General features: G+C 43.4%; 1 protein-coding gene across 1 annotated transcript in view; it reads left to right on the top strand.

Annotated features, from left to right (window-relative positions):
* The first annotated feature begins 737 nt into the window (after positions 1-737).
* KCNQ1 (potassium voltage-gated channel subfamily Q member 1) overlaps positions 738-18,203 on the top strand; it is a 329,070-nt gene continuing 311,604 nt past the window's right edge. The window contains exon 1 of the mRNA XM_054275920.1: positions 738-1,126. Within this exon, the coding sequence (XP_054131895.1) occupies positions 738-1,126 (389 nt within the window). The remainder of the gene's footprint in view (positions 1,127-18,203) is intronic.

Genomic DNA, 18,203 nt, shown 5'->3' with positions numbered 1-18,203 from the left:
AGCCAGAACGATGCTGGTGAGGGACCCAACTTGTAGAGGATGCAGTTCTGCAGGACTGCGTTTGCTGAGTTCCACTGTTTCCCCAGTTCTTCAGGTATTCACTCCCTTTGGTTAAAATAACACAAAGGACTGCAAGACCCGTTTTTTTTGGCTCATCGTTCTTGTTACTCATTTTAAAAAGGGCCTCCTTGAGAATTCAAACTCTGGCAGAGCTCCGCTGCTCCCAGGTGAAATTCTGCAAAAAGGAGTGGAGCGGCAGGTGCAGAAGGCTTTGGAGGTCCTAAATCTGAAGTAAGGGGTTGTACCCCAGCATCTCAAGCCACCCACTGCCACAGCTCTGGGAAACACTGGAGTGGCAGAGAAAGCAGGGAAGTCTGCTGGGCTTCTGGAAGGCTGTTCCCTGCCCTCTGCCCTGGCAGCTCCTCACACAGGTGAGAGGCGGCCTGCACGCAGCCATAGCGGTGGCAGGCGCAGGTGCTGCAGGCGAAGGTCAGCAGTGAGCACAGCGGCACTCGGAGCGCGGCCCGGGGATGCTCCGGCCGGGGCCGGGCAGGGGAGCGGCAGCCGCGGGCAGCGCCTCCCGCCGGGCGGCTCCGGGACTGCGCCGGGCCCGCCCCCGCCTCCCGCACCTTTCCCGGCCGGAGCCGCCCCGAGGGGCCGGGCCAGCGGTGTCGGCGGCGGGACGGGGCGCCCGTGGCTGCCCGCAGCTCCCGGGGCACCGCCGCGCCGCCCCAGCCATGTCCTCCAGCTCCCCGCCGGGCGAGCCCAAGGGCCGCAGCCTGGGCCGGCTCTCGCTGCCCAGGAGAGGCAGCATGACGCCCGGCAAGAAGCTGGCGGCGCTGGAGCTGGCCGAGAGCGCCCCGAACGCCCACTACGCCCCGCTGGCGGCCGCGCAGGCGCCCGCGGGATGCGGCCCCACGCCGGAGCGGGAGCGGGCGCCGCGCCTGCGGAGCGAGGTGCTGGTGGTGAGCGCCGACTGCCCTCGGCCCCCCGTCAGCCTGGACCCCCGCGTCTCCATCTACAGCCTCCGCAAGCCCCTGCTCAGCCGCAGCAGCGTCCAGGGCAGGGTCTACAACTTCTTGGAGCGGCCCACGGGATGGAAGTGCTTCGTGTACCACTTCACCGTGTGAGTAGCGCCCCGCTGCCGCCGGGCACCTGCTCCGCGCTCCCGTTACCGCCGCTGCAGCGCTGCCCGGCCGTGCCCTGAGCGGCCGCGGCTGCCGGGCCCCCTCCCCTCCCCGGAGGCCCCCCGGGCACCGAGCCTCTCAGACCTGCCCGGTGCTCCGCGTTTACACATCGGGCAGATACGGTCCTTTGGGCTGTGGCTGGTTTTGGTCTTTTTGTTTGGGGTTTTTTTTTTTTTTTTTTTTTTCTTCCCGCAGGTGCGAAGTAAAACAAAAGTCACCCTCCAGGGGAAAGCTTGCCTTTTTAGTTAAGAGAAATGCTGTATCTCGGTTCAGGAGCCCTTGGGTGTATATAGATAGTGCAGGAGCTGGTTTCAGGCAATTTTCTTCGGAAGGTTACCCAGGGAGCCTTGTTCATACTGATCGTAGAAATGAAGTAGGTAGCAGTGTCACCCATTCTTTATTGCTTTTTGACGCATGGCTCCTGATTTCAAGCAGTGACACCTGTGTGATGCCGATGCTCACTGCTTAGCGGCAGTTTCTAATGAAACAGGTGCTATTGAACAGGTGCTATCAATTATCAGTGGTGCAGTCTTGTCAGAGGAGGATGAGAAACAGGTGATGCTCGTTTTCCTTGCCTCTTTTATTGCTCCGGCTCTACCTCCTTGTGCTGTCCATTAGGATGGGGAGGAGGTGGTGGTCGGAGGGTGCTGCTGAGCCGCAGGTAGGTTGAAAGTTGCTTTTTCTGTAGTACTGTCTGTAGAGTGCAGTGTCAAACTCTAGCCAGCAGGTCTGTGCAGCACGAGCATCCCAACAGGTGTCTCTGTGAGGTATCAGCTTTTCCATCGAGGTGTTGCTGAAGGCTTGTGTGGCCCTTGGGCATTTGGCGTGTGTTAAATGTAGGTGAGAAGGTCAGGTAGGAATGTGGTGTGTGTTTTTTGTATTCATGCACAAACATATATGTGTGTGTGTGTGTATATCCATTACACGTATACATGCTTATTCTAATAGCTAAAGATGTTTTGTGGTCAAAATCCTAAGACAAATCACACCAAAGTCAGTTTTTATGACTTTGTTACTGTATTCTGATTTTAAGTTCTATTTCTAAATAACTGTTATCTAAAGTTAGTGCAGGATTTTGTGCTTCTGTTCCACACTTGAGGATTCTGGAGTGTTTAGGTCAACAGGTTAAGTGGTACCAACTTTATTTTAGTGCAGGGGAAACAGCTGTCATCTGAGTGTATGTAATTGGGAGATGACTGGGTACAACTGCTGAGATAATTGTGGGCTCCGTTCTCTTTGGCCTTATGATAATGCCATGAGATGAGAAAATGAGTAATGACTGTAATGATGAAGTGCCTAATAGCTCTCGTTGAACAATGTAAAACAGTTTTGGGAATTGGAGCCCCCCACCCCCTCAAACAGGAATTTTAGGGTTTTAGGTAGCTATCTTGTATGGTTTCTGACCTTCCAGGTGTCTCAAATTATGTTTGGATGGTGCAGCACACTGTTTCAATATCTTAACTAATCTTCTCTAAATTTTAACAGCAAGTCTAGGAAAACTCTGAAAAACAAAAACCAAGCTTTTAGTCCTTTCACTACTTAAAGTTCTAGCCTGACTTTTAACTGATTTTTTTTTTTTTGCAAGTATTTGCAGCGTGGATTAATCCTGTTTGCGCAAGAATTAAGATTCTGTAATTTGTGTAAGTCATTACGTGTTTCCCCCTCAACACACACCCATGGTGTAAGCATTAGCCCCAGCATTTCCCTTCTTTCCAGAACTCTTCTGATGCAATGACGAATGACAGCGGCAGTAAATATTCTCAAGCCTCTTACCAAGCATTGTTTAAATTCCTTAGGGTACTGAAGAGACAGAAGAGGGTACTGACACCCTTGTATGTTTCTCACAAGGCGATCTGCAAGTACAATTTAAGCAACCTAACTCTGATTCCCACCAGCAGAGGGAATTGAGGCTTTACTCTTCTCAGCCCAGCTTTTTTTTTTCTTTTTTTTTTTTTTTCTTCTCTTATAGTACATAAGATTTTTGTGCCCATTAAATCGTGGTGTAAGGTACTGGTCTTTGGTCCATACTTCTCCAGCTCTTTCTGAGCTCCCAAAGCAACTTTCTGCTGTACCAAGGAATGCTCTGAGTACAATCCCTGCCATCCACGTGCTGAGTACTGGCAGATGAATTGTTGCTAAAATGAACTGCTGAGGCAGATTGGTCTGATTCAGAGAAGCTGCTGGGCACCAGTGTCTCCTCGGGAGGAGGCACAGGACCTGCTCTGTGCAGGCAGCTGGATACAAGGGATGAGGTGCAGAGCTGGAAAGGGCTTGGAGTCATCAGGCACACACAGAGGTGTGCATGTGCTCCTTTCCCGCTGGAGGAAGTACTTGATTGTTCTATTGTCGGCATGCAAACAGTCATTCACAGAATGCTAAGCCTGCTTTTACCTTGGGGAGTGCAAGGACCCTGGTGTTAGTCTCTCCTGCCCAAACGAGCTTAAGGAACTGAACTCATTGTGCCTGTTGTCTTTTTGACTCCCCCTGCAGTCTGCCTGCTGCTCTACTCCAGGGGCTTTCAGCTGCCTGGGAGGTCTCTGTTGCTGTCCTAAATGTTTAGAGGGGAAGGAGAGGAAACGGGAGTGGTGTTAAATCAGGGCATAAAGCCCTAAGCTGAGTAGAGAGCCCTGGCAGAGATCTAGCCCAGTGATGGGAGCAACCACTGGAGGCTAAATTTTCTGTTTTCTGCGTGGTGTGGAGTGTGTGGCTGTGTTCTTAATTATGTGCTGTAATTATTACAGTTAGAAACAACTCCTGGAATAGCCCATGTAGCTTACTCTGGACCTGTATCTCTGGCTGCTTGTTAAAACACTGTTTATCAAGCGATAAGAGCTACATCTACTGATTGCCTGTCACACCCTTTTCCTGCTCAGGAATCTTAGTCAGTGCTATGTAGAATACTAATAGCTAAGAACTGATACTCAGGATTGATTTTCCTCGGTTTTGTGTTATATTGTTTAGGAAAGGGAAGTTGGACACCAAGCTTTAATCCACTGATTCTAGGTTGTTTTGTTTGTTTCATATCATTTTGATTGCTGCTTGTTCTGGTGAGTAAGGCCCTTGTGTACCCTTGACTTAAAGGATGGAATCTGGCTGTCTTGCACAGGTCAGGCCATGACCTGTTTTCATCTGAATTATTTCTTTTATAAGGTGTCAGAAATACCTGTTTTCCACTATGCAAAATGTGCATTCTCTCTTGTTGATATTTTCAGTCTCCAGGGCAATTTGACACCCCAGTCTCTGATTAAATTAATTTAATTCTAGACAGGTCTTTTCTAAGATTTTTTCTTACTTGCTTAAACCAAAGTGAGCCGAATAGAGAACGAATTATTGTGCCTCACTTGTACTTGGTTTTTGAAGGCTGAGGAAATGGTCTCTGTGGGGAGAAAGAATGGCTAATCAACCATTAATTAATTAACTCAAAAAACCTGCCTTAATTTACCTTGTGGAGATGATAGAACCTCTTAGTTCAACTACTTGACTTGGTTTGGTTTTGTAATAAATTTCATGTAAGTAGATGAAGCATATGGTGTACATATATCTGATTTTACCAGGGCAAGTAAATTGTTCTTGGTGTCTGAGGATCTACCTGCATGGCTTCTGCAAACAGAGTTGGTGGTTGCTTGGAGACTCAGACTTTGCAGGCTTTGCTTGCCCTGTGGCCTGGCTGTGTGGGTGGCAATGTCCTGCCAGGGCCACCAAATCTGCCTTGGCTGTCAGAGCAGCGGAATGACTGAGTGCCACTGTTCTCAGTGACCTTCCAGGCTAGGGCATCTTATCACACTTATCATAGCAGTGCACCTTGAGAGGGCAGCCGTGAGAGGTGAAATGTTCTGCGGCCTGAACAAATCGAGTTTTCAGCCTCTTTGAGGAGAGGTGGGAAAAGAAACTCTGCCCTCATAGTGGCCTGCTGAAACTCTTGGGTACTGTCCCACAGTTGGAAATGACTGTCCAGAGTAAGTGAAGCTGTCAGATGTTAAAAAGAATTATTTTAGGTTTAGGTGCTCAACAGAAAAGGTTCTTCTCACCCTCTTAGTTTTAAAATAAACATCTTAAAATATGCCTGAAGAAACTGAAGTTATGAACTGATTTCTCTTGTTCTTGGTGTGGGAAATAATGACTTCTGGCAGTGTTGACTCTCTCTGTTCTTTGAAGTGTTGGCTGTAACCAGAGGGAGCAATTTGGAAACTGATGGACCATTGGTTTGTTCCATTGTGGCACCTCTCCTTTGTTGCCATGTGAGATAATCTGTCTTATCTTTGCATGCCTGTACCTGGTTCAATTTACTTTACCTTTGTATAAGTTTGGTTTAATCAGCAATGATTGTCATTGAGTTTGTTCGAATCCCAAGTTGTTTACATAAGCCTGGACTGGCCAGTGGCTGGGGTTCGGAAAACTGTGGAAACAGGCAGACTGAGCAGCATGGCTGCATGTGTGTGCACACAGAGATAGGGAGTGAAGGTAGATAGAATATTCCAGTTGCCTGAATCAGGACTCACAGTAATCAGTTACTAAAGGCAATGCAGTGGTCTTTACGTACATTACATCGTGAAGAAAAAGCCTAACTCCAATTTACAATCCCATTTTTGCCATGTTTCCAACTTGCTGCAAACATACTTCCAAACCTTCTGGTTCATACTTGTTGTGTAAAATGTTGAGGAAGAAAAAAGATCCATAAAACAATTAGTGTGTGCACGTGCTCACACATGACTTTTCTTTCAGACTGCAGAATGTTGCAAACTGAAATGCTGTGGTTTTGATATGAATATTTGTATGTTTAGAGACTTTTGTTGCTTGAAATCAGACGTCCAGATTATTACTTCTGTTTAAAAAAATAAAGGAGACATAAATCCTCCAAGGTAAGCATGGCTTTTTGAAGTGGAAAGAAAGAAATATTACTTGCTCAGGGTCATATTCCCTGCTGTCAATAGCAGGAAGACCCAGATTTAACTTTTTTTGTCTCATCATGATCGAGTTTTCAGCAGAGCAGACACCTTTGCAACTGAACACTATCTATCTATCAATGTGCTTGGTAAAGTGTTACCTGAGGGGAAAAGGCATTGGAAAGCTGACTTTAAGTGTTCCCAGAGAGGAGGGAAGACAATTTGCCTGCCCTACGTAAGAAGGTTGCTCATGTTTAGGAGTTGGCTGCTGCAGGGGCACCCCTGTTTGCTGATCAGCCTGATGGTGAAGTTTGGGCTCTTGGCAGATTTTTGGAGGCAGGTGAGACTGAGAAGTGGCTAAAGGGTTTTGTTGTTCGCTCTGTACTCTCTGCATGCTGCAGTGCAGCCCCTTAGCCACAATATTGTGTGTGGGGATAGAATGTAAGAAAATAGAGGTAGTGCAGAAGGTAATCTCACACCTGAGGAGCTGCAGCTGTGCTAATCACCAAAGATTAGGAACTGCCCTGCCCTTAATAGGCCACAGCTGTGCCCAATAAGAAGACGAGTGCCCCAAAAGAGTGGGTTAGCTGGTTAGGGAGAGAGTTGGAGTTTGTTGGCTGTGCTGTGAAGAAGAAGGAGTCAGTGCTGTGAGGAGCTGCACATGGGGAATCACTGAGAAGGTATGGAACTTTTGCAATAAGATGACAACAATCAAGGATATTGAACTAAAGTAGTGTTTCTTTGGGACTGTGTAATTGAAATAGTATTTTTTGGGTTGGCCAGTACAGAGCTCCCTCTTCTTGCCCTGTTTCCCAATTTTTAACCTGTTGCATTTTCGCTCGTGGCTGTCTGGCTGTCTTGTGGCTGAGAGCAGTCCAAGTTTGTGCCATGAAGAGCTCAAGTCTCATTCTAGTTACGGATCAGAAGGGCTCCCCATTTCTCTATCCAAGTGGGACAGTAGATGTTCTTAGGTTAAGAAATGCAGATACAAATAACTGTGTAATTGACTAAAAACAAATGCATGTTTACTTAGTAATTGACTGTCATCAGAAAGAAAAGCAGCATGAGAAACCAAATCCTGTCAATGTCAACACTTGTAGATAATGCCTGGAAGCCACTTTGATGAAATCACCATCTTTGCATTATTTGTTGCATTCAGTGTTTGCTGCATGAAAATTATTGTGGAAATGTATTGATTGTTGAAGGGGAAGGAAGGTGAAAATCTAGGTAACTTCTAGTTTAAATGCCTTTTGAAGACACCTCTAGCAATAATTGGGAAAATCCAGTTTCTGTTCTGAAATGCACAGTGGGATAAGGTTGGCTACTTGGAAAAAAAATTCATTGTGTCAAGGAAGTTTTGTGGGGAGAAAAAAAGACTTTGTATTGATGTTTAGGTTTTCTAAAAACAAATGGAAGCAGAAGACTGTAAACTGGCAAAAACTAGTGCTCCGTGAAGACAGGTTGTGTGCAGTGGAGAAATAAAGAACTGTGAAATGCACACATAGAAGTTATGCATTTTTTCAGTTTGGGCAGGCTTTCCTAGGATAGGCCTTCTCTCTTTTCCCATCATCCTTCCAGTATGACATTTCAGTCCTTCTCTCATGTTTGCTTTTAAAGGTAGGAAAAGAATTATCCTGCCTTTAAAGTTGCACATGAATGATCTTAAAAAAAACCGGTAAGTGCAGCATTCACATTTCTGTGTCTCTGTCAAATGGTTGGTTGGGCAATTCTGGCACACTTGCTTGCCCTGGCTCCTCAAGTGCCAGGGAAAAAACATGCAAGGCTGTGTAGATAGGCCTCTTTCAAAACTTCCATTGCAGCTGAATCAGGGCTAGAGTTGAGATTCAATTGCAGGGAACTAATTAGGCAGAGCTCCAAATGCCTGAGTGCTGGATGTGTTACAAACAGCGGTGCCAACATATGCTGCAGGGAGCTACGCACAGGCACAGGGCTAAGCTGACTTCAAACTTGGCACTACCTCATTAATTTGGTCTGTTAATAGATTGTTTAATGTGCGTTAGTGGCTGAGCACAAAAGCTGTGAACACTTGCCCATTCGGTTCCAGATGGAAAATAGTGTCTTGTTGGGGGCAAGGTGTTTTTCTGCCTGCCAACGAGAGGGCCAACATGTTTCAGATGCCTTGGAGAGCTGCCAGATGCAAATCAGCCTGATGGGGAGGCTGAGTTACAGCAGAATGCCAAGGCTGGGGAGTGTTTAGGTGGGGTACTCAGCCTGCTCTGCAGTCATGCTTCATCTGGCATAATGGCCTGGGAGAACCATTGTAGCACCAGGCATGGTAATGGGAGAGCACAGGCATTTGCCAGGCTCTGCTGCAGGAGTAGGTGAGGTATGGAGTTCTTACCTCCTACCAGGAAGATATGCATGTTGAGAGTGTTTTATAACTCTGTTTATAATGGGTAGGAGCATTCAATGCTGTAGTAATCAAATTTAATATTAATTTTACCGTACGTTTTTAGGTAGTTGGTTTTTTTGGGTTTTTTTTGTTGTGTGTGTGTGGTTTTTTTGTGGTTTGTTTTTTGTGGGTTTTTTTTGGGGGTTTTTTTTGTTTGTATTTGGTTTTTTTTTTTAATTTTTTTTTGGTTTGGTTTTATTTTTTTTAATAGGAAATTTTAAGCTGCTCTCAGTGACGAGTTCTCTCTGGCTTCCAGGTGGTGCATACCTGGAAAAATAGAGAGATGCTTGGTGTGAGCTTTTCCCTTGTCTGATGTGATAAATTTTTGAGGATATATAGACTCTCTTCTTCTTTTTTTCCGTACTCTCTGGTACAGAATACTAAAATAACAGCCGTTTTCTGTGTTTAAGCAGCTGTAAGAAGTTGCACACAGTGCGACTGAGTGTGTAAGTGTAGTGTAACTAGTTTAAAATATCAAAAAAACCCCACCAAAACCCAATCAAAGCCCCCAAAACAACAACAAAATTCCACAAACCCCAAAAATATTGTCTCACCTTTCCTCAATGGAAGTCCCTTATTTAACAGCCACGTTTTATAACAGAGAATGTGACTGCTGGAAACATTACAATAAAACCTAGGCACGGGGGAAGTTAGTGTTTTACTAAAGCTTAGTACAACCACCATGACAAATGCCAGGCTTTTTTTCTCTGAACTGCTTTAATGTCAGAACTTCCAGTTGTGTGAGATAATGAGCACACATTTGCTCAAAACTGACTGCATCCTTTTTGAGTTTAAGAAAAAAATGTCTGGTACTTTTCACAAAGAATACATCAAGCACCAAGTCTGCAGCCTTGGGATTTCATCATTTTAAAAGCAATAAATTCCCAAAAATAAGAAATTATACTGTAGGTTGTTCAGTGTTAAATTTTTTTTTTTTCCTTGTTCTTCACAATCACTGTGATGATTCAATATTTTATGAAAAATGTCATTCAAAGTCAAAATAAACCTGGGACAGGGCTTCTGGATCCTTTTAAGTTTCTTCTGCAATTATTGATGTGACTCTTTGAATTTCACGTTAAAGCTCTCACTAGAAACATACATCTCAGGTATGTTTTGCTAATGCCAGTGGACTTATGGGACCTCATTTGACAACACAGTTTTGTCCCATTTGTAATAGAGAACTGATTTTCTTACTCTCAACTATAAAATCCCTCCGCAATCTGCTGAGGTTTTTAAAAAAATAAATGCTTTGTATATAACTACACTAGTATTTACTTCAAATGAGAAATATACTGATTTTAGTGAACTAAGATCATAGAATGGTAGAAAATCTTTGTTTATCCTAACAAATTGTGCTCTTGATAATTACCTATTATTTTTCTCTTACCCCAGAAATAGAGCATACATTTTCTTTTACAATAATAGAAAATATAATACATTTGTTGGAGTAATATTTGGTTTGATTCTTAAGAAGTTATTATCATGTGTTTAACTTAACTATGTGGACAGCTGTTTGCTTCCTAGTGGGAGCAATTTGTAGAGGTAAAAGGTAGGGACCAACTAGTGAAGACAAAAACTTGCATCTACTCATCTCCATAATTAGGGCAATTAAAACTACTTGCAAGGCATTGTGCACCAGAGGTGTAGAAATATTTTAATATTATTTTATTTATAGTAAGGCTGTTTTTTCTTTAACACTAAGCATCTTACAGTGCTAATTCTGTATGAACTTTTTCCAAGTGACTGCTGTCTCATGTCTGAGTAAATATGTCAAATCACACTCTATTTTAATGCAGGTTTTTACCATCTCACCAGTAGTTTTGTTGTAGATTTCTGACAATTAGTGGTCTTCCCTCTGTCCCTCCTTATGTGTTTTAGACCGGGCAGGAACACAGCTTATCTCTCTGTTTAGAGCAGTGTGTGGTCACCCTTGCAGTAAGCTGCTCGCTGTCAGACAGCTGGAACTGACACAAGGAGACTGGGCAGGCCTGGATGTGTAGAAATTCAGAAGTTGTTGGTTTCCTCTGCAAACCTACAATGAATTCCTGAAACCTCAGGGATACTTTTAAATTGTTTCAATTTTTTACAGTGTTTTCTCATTGCAGTGCTAATATTGCACACTTTTAAATTATTTGGATAGTACAGAAAATCGGGTCATGGTTTGAGCACAGAATGTAAATCACCCAGCAGGTAATTTCCTCGGATTCTCTCCAAAGACACCAGGTGTAATAGCAGAGGCAAGGATTGCAGAGCTCTTGCTCATCCCTTGTACCACGAAGGCTGAGGTCCTTGTACTGAATGCATTTTCTTCCTGCAGAGTAAGGAATTGCTGTCCAAGAGTGTGTTTGTTCCTGCAGCAGCTATCCCCTTCCCCATGTCATCTGAAAATGAGCTGGGATTGGGTAGAATCTTCTTCTTCACAGTGAGCTGCAGGGCAGCACAGCTGAAGGTGCCTCATTTCTTGCACGGATGTTGACAAGTAGAGCAAAGGAGAATGAATGCAGGAAATGGTTTCTGCTGCTAATCTCATTCTTACACCCTTCAAATGCCTGTGCCCAATTATTTGTGCAGGGCAGTGGAGATAGGGGAAGAGACAAGAGCAAAGATCCTCCATCCTGTGGCTTCTATAAGTAGAGAATGTCCTCTGCTGACCCTGTTAACAATCAGTGGTGTTTGTATTCTGTGCAATGGCTTTATCTGATCTTTGCAAACTTCAGCAAATAAGGTCCAGTTTTCCCCCCCCTAATATTCATCCTAAATAGATCTAGTAGAGGCTATTTGTTTTTCACCCCTGTCTTAGAAGACATTACAATGTGGTCAAACCTGACAATGAGTAAATAACTAAACATGTATTGCTTTATTGTAGTGTGAGTAAACTTCATGTGATTGTATGCTGTTATCTTGGCTGTGACCCAGAAAGTGTTGATAATTGGTTATCTCAGCACTACACACACAATGAACCTGCTCACTTGATGTTTTCTGTGTCAGCAGGTCATCCAGCACCCTGGCACTAAGCTGTCTGAGCATCCTGTTTCAACAGCATGTAAAGTATGCCAGGCACAGGGATCTGAGTGCTGCCCAGTCATGCCAATTGTATGCCTTCATAGTTCTCTTCATTCCAGACAGCTCTCTGTAGATTTTATTTAATTTTGTGACATAGTCTTATTTGGGCAACTGCATAATTAAACCACGGAAATGAGAGAAAAGCTACAAGAGTGAGGGAGAAAACAGACCTTTGAAATCCTGCAGGTTTTGCAGCATGTGGAAGGCTGTAGGTGTGCTGTGTTAATGCTGACCCTTCTTGGGTGTCTGATTGCTTTATTGCACTCTGGTTTTCAGGCACTGAGGTTATCTCTTGGTGACTTCTGTGGCATTCTTTTGTTGTGTGGCTTTAATAGGAAACGTTACACATCCGTCAAGTCTCAGGGTAAAGTGAAATAGAGAAATTGAACTGACTGTGAAAATGTGATTTAATATGAGAAGAGCCTAATGTATAGAAATTTTCAGCGGTTTATATCTGTAGGAGTAAAGGGCCACCTGCTTGTTCCTCTTACATGAAAGAGTGGAGATAACATTCAAACAGGTTTTGATACCAGCTGTTAACCTCTGCTGAGACTGTCTGCTTTTTCAAGGAAAGTTTTCTGTCAGGTGCCTTTCTCTTGAAAGAAACAGTGCTTGTTTCAGGAAACCTGTATATGGTCTGTATTTGTTATTATATTATTAATATTGTAGTAATAATTAAATATTAAGTATACAATATTTAATATTGTATTATGACATTATTGAAATAATATATACAAAATGCCATGGGATTCTTTTCTTGAGGAATTCTGCTGGAAGTGACTTGGTAAGTAATCAGACTGTTTCTAAGTACTTTGAGGAAATCAGTTTGTTTATACAACGTGTGCCAGCAGTCAGTGTAAGCTGTGGTCAAAACGTACAGCCATGTGTTTCATCTTCAGTTTCCTCCTCCTCCCTGTAACAAATGCAATCTGATGATGCTCCTGTCTGATTGCTTAAGTGATGTGCTGTGTTTTCTTTGGAATTGCAGTCTCTCTCCATCTCCCTCAAACACCACATCTGTCAGTTTGAAGCAGACTTTGTTGTCACTGGTTTTTGCATATGGTGCCTCTTCTTACCTGCTCTCCAGTCTCCCTGTGTCTCAGACTTTTTGGTCTGTAGGAGAGATTTTGTGTTCTGTTGAATTTTAGTGGCTGTGAAATACCATGGGAAACTTGTGCAAGTTTTGGACAGGAACTGAGGGCAGAAATTAACTCAATTGGGACAAAGAGTCCCATAGGCAGCTATTGATTAACCAGAATAAAATTTGGCTTCACCACTGAGATTAGCACCTACCTCGGTAAAATAAAACTAGTATTCTAGAGCATGTCTTTTAAAAGACATTTATAAGTCGAACTCAGCTTTGAATAAGTGGTTTCCTACATAGTTAGGATATGGTGTGGTATTGAAAGTAGTTTCTTCATTTTTCCATATCTTGTGATAAATGTAAGGAAGAATTGAAATGGTTTTTTACCATTTCATTTTTACCAGGATGTTTTGTAGGAGCAACACTGCCATTGCAATGCAAGGAAGATAAATAGTCGTGGGAAAGCCAGGCAACGTGTGCTTTCTTTTCCAAAGTGTAAAGTGACTGCTTTATAGTAATGAGCTGAAATAAGTTTGAATTCATGGATGAAATGGAGGAAAATAGCCTAGACAGTCAGGAAGAAGGACCACCTGTAAATTTACTTCTTCCTCACAACTCCTTCAGATCAGTGTTTCTGGCTGCCTTGTATCATTTTATACAGATGAGTGGACTAGATGAGCTCCATCAACATCCCAGGGACCTGAATGAAACCCTGAGATTTACTGGCTGTAACCTCCTCTGCACTTCATATCTCTACCAAATTTGATACTAATCCAGATAGTTTTAAGGATGCATTTCTGCTGCTAGATGTGGATTACAGCTGAGCTGTGCCTGCTAGATCAGCCTGGATAAAGCTGTGCTGAGCATGGAGGTAGAGGGAATGCATGTGCAAACCCTGCACTTGCCCCAGCTGGTGGTTCTGAGCTGGTTCTGGCCCAAAATCTCAGCAGCTGCAGCAGTGCAGGGTTGTGCCTGTGCTGGCAAAGGGCTCCTTAGCACAAGTGAGCACCAACAGTCCTGGCTGGCATTGGGACCAAAGCCTGGCACAGGCTGTGACTGCACCTCACTGGGTAGAGAGACACTGCTGTGTGCTATAGCATGACCTTCTAGAGCAGGCATCCTCGTGCCTTGTGCATCCTTACATCATCTAGTTCTCTGGGGATGTTTCTGGCCTCTAGGATGTAGTGACCATACCTGTAGGTAGCCAGTCTGCGGAGTTTGCCCCTGGCACTGCTGTGGTGCCTCAGAGCGCTTTGCTTTCAGCACCCCTGGATGTGTGTGAGTGCAGTGGCATCAGGGACTGGCTGATGCTAGCCAGGACTAGCTCTATCATAAATAAGGTTTTTAGCCTTCTTACCCCCTGAGTCACAAGTTCAGTGGAAGTTGGAGGCTGTTTGTTCTAGATGTGGTAAATAACACAATCTGACTGCTCTCTCCTCTGGCACCATGTCTAAAGCTGTTATCAGCATTGCTGTGGCATGTTTGATTTAGGGGCAAATTGGCACCTCTCTGACAAGTGCTGGAATGTCCCAGTCTGTCCTTGGGGTGTTGTTGGCATCTTTCACACCAGCAAACCCCCATCAGCAGTGTGATCGTGGGCAAACACCAGCCAAGTGCACAAAAGCGCTTATCGCCTGCTCGGCTGTGCATTCATAAAAAGCAAAGCCATAAAAATCTCCAGTGGCTGGCAATTCCAGAGCTTTCTGTTAGACTTGAAAAGGAGTCCTGAAGAACACAGGCTTCTTATCAATTTTAATTGCTGGGCAGTGGAGGGCTGCCGTTTGTTTAATGTCATTTGGTGTTAGCAACTCTGACACTGCATTGTAGAGATGTTTCTGGCCAGCAGCATTCTGCTGAATGTAAAATTGAATTCAGCAGAAATCCTTTGGTTTTGGGAAGAACCCAGGTTGAACAATTGAATCTAACAAGTAAAAAAATGCAAAATAGGATGTTGAGAACAGATTGACTGGAGGTGCATCAGGCAGTGTGAAAGTGTTAATTTTTAGAAAGTTGAGGTTTAAAAGTATAGATGCTATATTGTAATTGCTTTTCATTGCTGTTGAAACAAAGTTCTGTGTTCCCTAATCCTTTTAGATTGCCTTTTAATTTGTTGCAGTTGTGCTTCTGCATTTGCACTGAAAATAAAAAAACTTCAGGCTTAATGTTCTCTGAATGGCCCTGTGTTCCTGGCACGTGCTATTAGCCAAAATTCATGCCACCTTTAGGGAACTGGGCCAGACACAAAATCACTCTGAACAGTTGCATCAACATTTGTGTATGGCTTTGCCTGTGAGATTTTGGTTTTGAAGTCAGTTTGCTGGATTTGAGCTGTTGTCAGATTCCGTGAGGGCCTACACCTGGATCAATAGAAACTGGTATATGTGCAGGGTTCAAGCATTTTAAATGCAATTTAAAGTGCATCTGAACCACTTTTAAACCAAAGAGCAGTAATAAAACTCCTTGAAAATTACTCTGAAACTACAACTTTAACACAAGAAGCTGATATGAGAAATATGTATATTCTATAGCAGCTGACAGGGAGCAGATTGACAGCAGTTAGTTAACCAGGAGTATCTGCAATGGAAACTGCTTCTCTGACCTCAGGTCTACTCCTTAAGTAGCAGCTGTATCCCGTCTCTCTGCTTTTCACACATGGCTATGGAAGATGTGCTGGACTGTCCCTAGCTGACTTGGAATGAGACCTGAATTCACTTGCTCTCTGTAGCAGCTTTGAAAGTCTTTAGGTGAGACTTGACCAGAAATAACCAATTCTAGGAGTGTGACTGTGGCTGTTTGCATTTAATGCTTCATCCTTTTCTTGAGATGGTCAAGGAAGCCCTTGGTTTTGATGGGTAATTTGTTGGCAGCTGTCTGCTCCCAAAGAAGTTGGGCAAGGGGAACAAAAATAATATGCAGAACGGTCCTGGTGACTGATAATAAGGACTTTTATATATAAAAAATCTTTATTTTGGTGCCCCCTGAGCACAGGTAGAGAATAAATACCATTGTCTCTCCTCCAAACTCTTACACTTCTGGTTGGTGAAGTAGCAAAGAAATGACAATGTCTTAATTTTTCTTATTGTTGTGTATGTATCTGTCTTCATTCTTCTTTTTCCTTCAGCATTTTTCTGTTTTGTTTTTTTTTGTTTGGTTTTAGTTTTTGGCTTTTTTGTTTTTTTAGTGTGTGTATGTTTCTGAACTCCTCTGGACTCTTGGGAGAGCAGTTGTGTATCGGATTAGGAAAAGCAGTAATGAGAAGCTAGAGCAGTTGTTTACTTTGTGTTGAAGTCTGTCCACACTTGAAGTGGAAGGAAACTGCTTTTCCTTATTGCCAGTTGCCAGGATTTGTGTTGGTTTTGTTTTTATCTTTTATTTTTTTTTTCTTTTTCCTCCTGCATGAGGAATTTCGTTGCTGAAACTGCTTTGGCTTATGAAATGCTGAGCTATTGATGTGTCTATGGTTAATTTATGGAGAGGGACACTCCTGCTGCAATAATGCATAGCCAGGCTATTACTGGCTGGCTACTTCTGTGTGATGAAACAGAAGCAGGAGCTGGAGTCAGTTGGTTTTCAAGTGGCCACCAGTTCAAGTCTTTGAATTCAGAGTATCCTGGCAGTGTTACTGTGCTGCTGCCTTTGGCTTTGATGGATGGGAGGTGTGGATTTTTTTACTTCTCACCTTTATTTATCTTGATGTTTCCTCTTATTTGTTAGCTTTTATTTTTCTCATGAAATAGGAAATGTTTACCTTTCAAGAAAAAAAGTCTTTCTAAGCATTCACAGCTCCAGCCAGGGAGTGGATTTGCAGTTTTGTGTGCAGCAAGCAGTTTCTGTTACTCATGAAACAGGAGTGGCCTTTTAATAAAGGCGCCAGATCTCTGCTATGCAATTACCATAAAATAACCAGTGGAGCAATTCTGTATTGTGAGCAGCTTGACAACCAAATGCTTTTTGAATTGCTTGTAAGCTCTGGTGAGGAAATAAATCCTGAAGAGCAAACTTCAATGCTTAATGCATGCCCTGTTTCTAGACTGGAAAATTTTTCCTTAACCCAGTGTGTAATACAAATGCATGCACAAGAGGAGACTTGTTGGGAGTTTTAAGAAATATGAACTCTGCAGAAGGTATGGTGCACATAGCTATGATTCCCTATTTTGAATAATTGGGTGGACATTGGCACCTATTGAAAGGCACCAGCTCTTTCAGGCCTGCAGTGATGGTGATGTTCTGTAATCTGCTTTGAGCACAGCTGGCCTTTTAAACAATTTTACTGTCAGATTGCCCTTTTGTGTGTGTGTGCAGTGCCTAAGCAAAAAACCCACATGCTACATGGTGGAGGTTGCTAGGTACTAGGGCAATGCAAACAATAAATAATAGGGATCCTGCTGGAGTCTTCTGATGAAGTGTAACACGAGACAGCCTCCGCAGTAATTCCTCTGTTTTTGCTAGCCTCAAGCAGAACTATCTCTAAGGCTGGGACACATCCTTTTAAAATAGAGTGCAGTGCATGGAATGAAAGGTGTCATAAGCAACTGAAAGACATCAGTGGTGGATGGTCTTGAAGGAAACCTTGTTTGGAGCCAGCCCAGTGAGTTGCAGCCCATGTTCTGGAGAATGTGGAGCCCTGCAGCCCAGCCACCAGGATGGGGCTTCTGAGAAACTCAGTTTCTGAGCTCTTCCAGGCAGTTACATGAGACAATCTGTCTTGCTTTTAGAGATTTTTTTTTTTCTTTCTATGCTAATTCGTATTTTGGTTTTAATTCTTTGTAGGTGGAAGTCTTGCTGATTTCTGTGTAATACAATGTTTGAAATGCTGAGTATTTAAAAAAAAGAGTAATAAAACCTTGCTGTGTAAGTGTTCATTCACAGAGTACTCAAGCATACTTGGCTCTCTGATGAGATGCACTCTCGTTTGTTTTTCATCATCCTGACCTGTGAGTCAAGGGCCTGCCAAGTGCACGTTTTCTCTGATTGTTAGAAAAAACAGGAGATGGAAAGATGAGGAGGAATACAGAGTGAAGAAGGGGCAGAGGTTTGTGTAGTACCAGCTAAAGCAGTGAAGTTAAACAGATAAGTTATCAGTGTGGTGGTGATATTAACCCAGCAGGTAGGTTATTAATAAAGAGTGCTCCAAGCTCTCAAAACATTGTTGGCTGGATAACTGCAGTAACACACTGGGAAGCGCTTGTTTATGGTTCTTCCTTTACCAGCCCTGTACGGGTTTCCACAGCACAGAAAGTCTCCAGTGTGTGACTGGAGGCTGAGGCAGGGGTGTAAAAGCTTGGAAAGCCTCCTCAGTGTTTGCTGAATGGGGCTACCACACCTAAAGAGTGCTGCCTGCATTCTCTTTTATAATCCTCTGGCTCCTGAGCCATTTAAAAGCTGTGATTTCAGGCATGTGAAGAAGGCTTTTATGAATCTATTACTATGTGTTTCTCTGACATCTCTCTTGTAAGTCTAAAGTTTCAGTAAATGAGAGGCTCCAAAAATCAAACTGTCGTCTAGAAAAATATTCTGCCAAGGTTGACCTTAAAGAAGCCCAGAACCCATAATTAATTTTTGCATGTACATTC

The sequence above is a fragment of the Melozone crissalis genome, unplaced genomic scaffold (assembly GCF_028551555.1).
Source record: "Melozone crissalis strain CALT ecotype California unplaced genomic scaffold, PUWL_Pcris_2 ptg000018l_1, whole genome shotgun sequence".
Classification (NCBI taxonomy): Eukaryota; Metazoa; Chordata; class Aves; order Passeriformes; family Passerellidae; genus Melozone; species Melozone crissalis.
Note: the sequence above shows the minus strand (reverse complement) of the source record. Positions and strands in the feature narration are given on the sequence as shown.